This window comes from Gekko japonicus, unplaced genomic scaffold (genome assembly GCF_001447785.1).
Source record: "Gekko japonicus isolate JY-2015 unplaced genomic scaffold, Gekko_japonicus_V1.1 scaffold3214, whole genome shotgun sequence".
Lineage (NCBI taxonomy): Eukaryota > Metazoa > Chordata > Lepidosauria > Squamata > Gekkonidae > Gekko > Gekko japonicus.
The window spans coordinates 86,041-92,040 of NW_015171599.1; the positions used below are offsets into that span (position 1 = coordinate 86,041).

A 6,000-nucleotide genomic window follows, 5' to 3' on the forward strand; every position below is an offset into this window, starting at 1 on the left:
AGTTCTGTAGCTGCCACATTGGCACTGGGTTCTGCTGCTGGGCACTAGTATGTTGGCACTGGTTTCTTCTGCTGGACACTAGTAGGTGGGTTCTGCTGCTGGGCACTAGTACATTGCAGTGGTTCTGCTGCCCTTGCAGAAATCCCCCCCTCCAGTTTCTAGTTCAGAGATTCTCGGATTTGACCTTAGTCCTTTTGGTTTTGGCACTGCCACAATGGCACTGGTTCTGCTGGTCACATTGCACTGGTTCTGCTGCTGGCCTTGCAGACATGCCCCCCCTTCCCTTTCTACTGCAGAGATTCTCTGGGACATTCTGCTGGGCTTGTATTGCCTTGCTCTTCCCGCCCCCATTGGAAACAATGGAGGATGGGGGTACCCTCTTTGGGTGCCGATAGAATTGGACCCCCTAGTCCAATCTTTTTGAAACTTTGGGGTCCTTTTGGGGAGAGGCTCCAGCAGCTATGCTGCAAATTTGGTGCCTCTACCTCACCCCCCCCCGACCACTGCATATACCCTAAGAGATTTGGCATTGACTATAATGGCCCCATAGGGTATAATGGAGCCGAATAATAGCTGAATAAAGGTAAATAGTCTTCGGGAATCTCTATTTGGCTACTGAATAGATGCTCTGATTTGGTATCTGGCTTAATAAATACCTGAAAAATGCCAAAAAGGCATTATTCAGATATTTATTCGGCTCAGTAAATACTGAATGCACACCCCTACTACCTAGTCGGAGCATGAGAATAGGGCTGAATATGTGTGAGGAAAGGGAGTTGTGAGTGACTGAAGGGCTAGGTAAGTAACTAAGACAGCAACCCAGGCATATTAGCTGAAGTGCTCTGGCCTTTCCCATGTGATTCAGACACAACACCATCCTTTTAAATCTTCTATGCTCAGAGATCTCCATTTAATATAATGTACTGATTTGGAGCAGAGTTTGCATGCAACATACGATGGCAAAGAGAACTGAGTAATATACTTTTTAAAAATATATTAAAAATACGCTCCAGATTGTCATAGGCAAGCAGTACAGCACTAGTTTTGCTGGAGAGAAGTGGGATTTTCCTCACAGAATTTATGGTTGGCCTGAAAACTTTAACCTTTTCCTTCACACCATGCGCCTCTAAGAAGGTTTGACATACCTTGTATTATGATTTCCCAGAAATCAGGTAAGTTTTTATCTTCCACCTGTTTTTTCAAGGCTTCCAGAAAATCATTAAAGCACTGCACTTGTGACAGCTGAAACAAACAGTGACAGAAAAGAAACAACACAGAGAAATAAAAGTTAGCTTGACACTAAAGTGACACAGAATTCTCAATTCCTCACAACAGTCTGCCTGAAGAGAAATGGGGGAGGAAATGCCTTTTCAAACCCCTGCACATTCACCTGTCTCACATAGAATCAATCTTCTAATGTGCTGTGAGTCACTCAAGAGACGACAGTTCACAAAGAAGAGCTGTCTTCTTTGTGATTTGCTTTAAGAAGTTATTTAGGGATAGCACAGCCTCCTTTTTGTCTAACAGGTCACAGATATTGTCTTTCCACACCAGAAAGAAACCCCAGTAGAACCTACTCTATATACTCTGAATGGGCTAAAAGACCAAAATATATAACACTCAGACACTTTTAAAATCTCTAGCTAGCACACCAATAACAGTTTTCTTCTATGTATGCTTTGATACAAGCTTGACTTCTAGTCTCACATGTTTTTCAATTCTAGGGAGGGGGCATGTCAAATCCCAACGTGCAGCACTGACTATCTTTCTAATCAGAGTTACCTTAACAGCCTCCTCTCTGAAAACGTTTATGCAATTAATGCTCTTCATATAGTATGGTACTCCTCTGTTTTCCAAAAACTGGTGAATGTGGTTTATCAGCTGCTGACTGACTGGAGATTGGGGGGGAGGGGGGAAGGAAGCACACACAAATTAGAGGAATTATCCAGTAGGTATGATCAATGCCCATCTTCTGCAAACTGAATGATGTACTACAACATTGCTTAAACCCCCCCCCCCCACATTGGACGTGTGTGTGGGAGCTGTGGCTTCATAACAGCAACAGCTTCTCCTCTACCAACACTACTGTGTGCCATCGTTTTAGGTTAGTTTCTATACACAATGGATTGTTTGATGTGGTTGGGGTGGTAGCTGGAGGCATGCAACTCCTCACCCGCAATGATATCTTTCAAAGGAATTTCAAAGGGAATTTAGAAAGAAAGACTGATGAATTGCAACTGATAACGAAGCTCAAGACAATGCACTCAACTGGATTGAATCGAGACGTAGGTTTCCTGTCTCATTACCAATGCTGCTTTCTCCATGCCTACTACCTCTCTGCATATCGCACCTTCTCCAATCACACCGTCTATTGTCATTTGCCTGCTAATGTCATTCATTTGGCATCTGAAATCACTCCACTTTCTAATACATAGGATGGATGGAAGAAGAAGTGAGCAGTGACTCACAAAAGCTCATACCCTATCACTCAGCTTTTTAAAATTTAGTAATTCATTAAAAAAATAATCTTATGGGTTCTAGCAAAGGGTCTTGTTCCTTTATGGACCTCTGAGTGCTCTCCTTCTGTGCCAATCTTGCCAATTCCATTTTAATACATTTTATTTTGTGGTTGGAGATGGGGCTTTTTCAGATGGTATTTTCCTCCATCATCCCCATGGCATGATGAAATCAGATTCGCATTTTCAATAGCACAAAGGACTTGAGAACACAGAAGACAGAAGAATGGAAAGTGTCTGATAGAGCGTTTTTATTAATTAAGTAATTGGATATAAGCATATAATGTAACTGTACTCTTGGTATATATGTTATGTGCAGTAGAGTGTCTGTTTGTAGTGTGTAGATTTGTTTGTTGTAGATTATAAAAGAAAAATTAATAAAAGTGTACCTTTTGAGTACTTATATAAAAAAAAAAGATTTGCATTTTCCTTCTGCAACCCTTAGAACTCCACACAGAGGATAATTCCCAAACCAGGAAATCATCTGTTCAGGATCACAGCGTGCTCCCAACAGAGGATAATTCCCAAACCAGGAAATCATCAGGATCACAGCGTGCTCCCAATAGGTAAACTGACGTTAAGTTTCACTCACTCCAAAGTACAACAAGCCTTTACATTCCTATTCCATATTTTTCTCTTCAGGAGCGAGAACTATCAGGCCACAGGCCACTGAAACCATGTGACTCAGCGCAGTAGATTTGTCCACATCATTCCCTTGGTTATGACACGTTAGGAAAAGCATGGTGCTCCTGGCTCTAGAAGGGAATATTTGTATACTGTCTCAACTGGAATGATTTCTCACCTATGGACATATTTAATTGGTTACTCATATTTACAAGTGGCTGAAGACCTGCTCAGAGGAATTTGAGGCTTCTTTTCACAATGTTACTCGTGCTATTACAATACTTTTGGTATAGTACTCAAAGTGCCTGTCTTTGAACTATGCACAGTAGATATGCAGAATATAAATAAATGGGAAATAAAACATGTCCAGCACATTAAAAGCAGGTTATGATTGAATCTGAAACTCTAAATGCATTATCTTCTCGCTTGCAAAAACCAGGAGATGATCCCAAGAATAAATCTTCAGGTTTGAGGGTCCCATGGTCAAAGCCACATGAGCAGACCACATGAGCAACATACCAACATGCCTCATTCTGGACCTAGAAATACTACTTCTCTACAATCACACAGAAATAATCATGGCAGAAAATTGGTTGATCTAGAAAATATGATTTAGTGATTTTTTCCCCCCAGCTCAGCATTCTGAATCTCACAGGAACTTTCAAATGTAACTTTAAAAAACAGAGCTATTTACCTTCCTTGAAGTTAACATTTTTCTGCCTCACCAGATCTCTGAAGTTTTCTGCTGGATTAACACTTCCAACCTACAAAATAATCCAGACAGTATTACATCAACCACTGCGCTTGTTGCTCCTATTTTAAAGCAAAGTTGGAACTTGTTGGCTTTTTTTGCTCTCTTATGGAATCCATTAGGTCTTGAGGTACTCATTAAACTGAATGAGGTGAATTAATTTATTTACAGGTTTATACCCTGATTTCTCTCCAACAGGGACCCAAAAAGGCTTATAACAACATCCCCCCCTCCTCCATTTTATCCTTACAAACACCACCTCGTGATAGAGGTTAAGCTGAGAGAGCCAGCAAGCTTCTGTGACAGAGTGGGGATTCAAACTTGGGTCTTCCAAGCTGTAGTCTGAGACTGTAACCATTATACCATGGTGACTCACAAACCACATAATACACAATTTAGGGGGTGCAGTTTTGTTAGTTGAATAAAAAAAAAACACTTAAAAAGAGAAAAAGCTCCTGAGTTAAGAACAGGCTGCAAACTTTGAAACCACTATAGACAGTAACAGTTCTTGCTTCAGTATATTAAAATGAAAGTGCCTTCTCCACTGATTTAACTGCTGAGTTGTAACACACTGCACTTTAAAAGCACATTTCATAGTGCAGATAAATCAGATAGCCGGGAAGTAAAGAGTTAACTTTTCCCTGGAATTGAGAGCTTGAGTGATAGGCTGCTTATCTTCTCTGATGGGCTGAAGGGAGAGTCAGTTCAGTTTGGAGCTGTTCTGTCCGAAGGCAGTCAGTTTCTGTCAGAGTTTGGAGTCAGTGTGTCTGATAGGAAAAGTCAGATGGGTTTATCTACTGAGTGAAGGAAAAAGACTCCTTGCCTTAACTGTTATACTTATAACCTGAGGAGGAATTCATAATAACATAAGAGAAGACAATGCTGGATCAGGCCAATGGCCCATCTAGTCCAACACTCTGTCCCACAGTGGCCAAAAATACCAGGTGCCATCAGGAGGTCCACCAGTGGGGCCAGGACACTAGGAGCACTCACACTGTTGCGCCCCCCCCAAGCACCAAGAATACAGAGCATCACTTGCCCCAGTCTGAGAGTTCCTATCTATACCTTGTGGCTAATAGCCACTGATGGACTTCTGCTCCATATGTTTATCTAATTCCTTCTTGAAGCCATCCACGCTTGTAGCCACCACCACCTTCTGTGGCAGTGAATGCCATGTGTTAATCACTCTTTGGGTGAAGAAGTACTTCCTTTTATCTGTTCTAACCCAAGAGAGGTAGGGGGAGACAGGAGGAAGCAAAGGTGTGAGGAATAGGATAACCATCCCGCAAGTTTCTTGCGGGTCTCCACTTGTCTATATACTAATGGCAAAAGGCGCCCCCTGCGTGCGGATATCTAAAACCGCACATCGGGGGCACCTGGGGGGGGGGGGCAAAGAGATTTTCCTGCACATTTGGGGCAATCCCCAGATATGCAGAAAAATCTAAAAAGTTGAAAAAAGTATACGGGGGATATTTAAATGCCCCCCAAAGTACAAGAGTGTTCCCTGCGCATGAGCAGAGAATGCTCCGGCAACTGTCCCGTCCCCGCTGCTGGGACAGGAGGGGGTGGGAAAAGGCTTGGTGGGCCGATGGCTGTGAGCCGCCACTGGGGGGCAGGGAGAAGGCTTGGCGGGCTGGCAGCTGGGAGCCGCACGGGCCTTGCTGCCAGCGGGGAGGGGGGAAAGAGAAGGCTTGGCAGGTGCCGAGGAGGAGGAGGGAGAAGGCTTGGAGGGCGAGGCAGCTGGGAGCCACGCGGGCCTCGCTGCTGGTGCCGGGGGAGAAGGGGAGAAGGCTCACCTGAGGCTGCTGCTTCCTCCTCCACGTAGAGCTCCCCCCGTGAGTATCTCAGGTCCCTCTTCTTGTAATCTTATAAACCTTGATCATGTCACCCCTCAGCCATCATTTCTCCAAACTAAAGAGCCCCAAGCGTTTTAACCTTTCTTCATACGGAAAGTGTTCCAACCCTTTTATCATTCTAGTTGCCCTTTTCTGCACTTTTTCCAATGCTACAATATCCTTTTTGAGGTGTGGTGGCCAGAACTGCATGGTACTCCAAATGAGGTCACACCATTGATTTATAGAGGGGCATTATGATACTGGCTGATTTGTT

General features: G+C 43.5%; 1 protein-coding gene across 1 annotated transcript in view; it reads right to left on the bottom strand.

The window, feature by feature from the left end:
• Positions 1-6,000, bottom strand: part of XRCC5 (X-ray repair complementing defective repair in Chinese hamster cells 5) — a 67,772-nt gene that overhangs the window by 14,080 nt on the left and 47,692 nt on the right. Inside the window, exons 17-19 of the mRNA XM_015419897.1 lie at positions 3,835-3,904; positions 1,783-1,892; positions 1,146-1,242 (exon numbers count right to left, since the gene is read on the bottom strand). Coding sequence (XP_015275383.1) covers positions 1,146-1,242; positions 1,783-1,892; positions 3,835-3,904 — 277 coding nt within the window. The remainder of the gene's footprint in view (positions 1-1,145; positions 1,243-1,782; positions 1,893-3,834; positions 3,905-6,000) is intronic.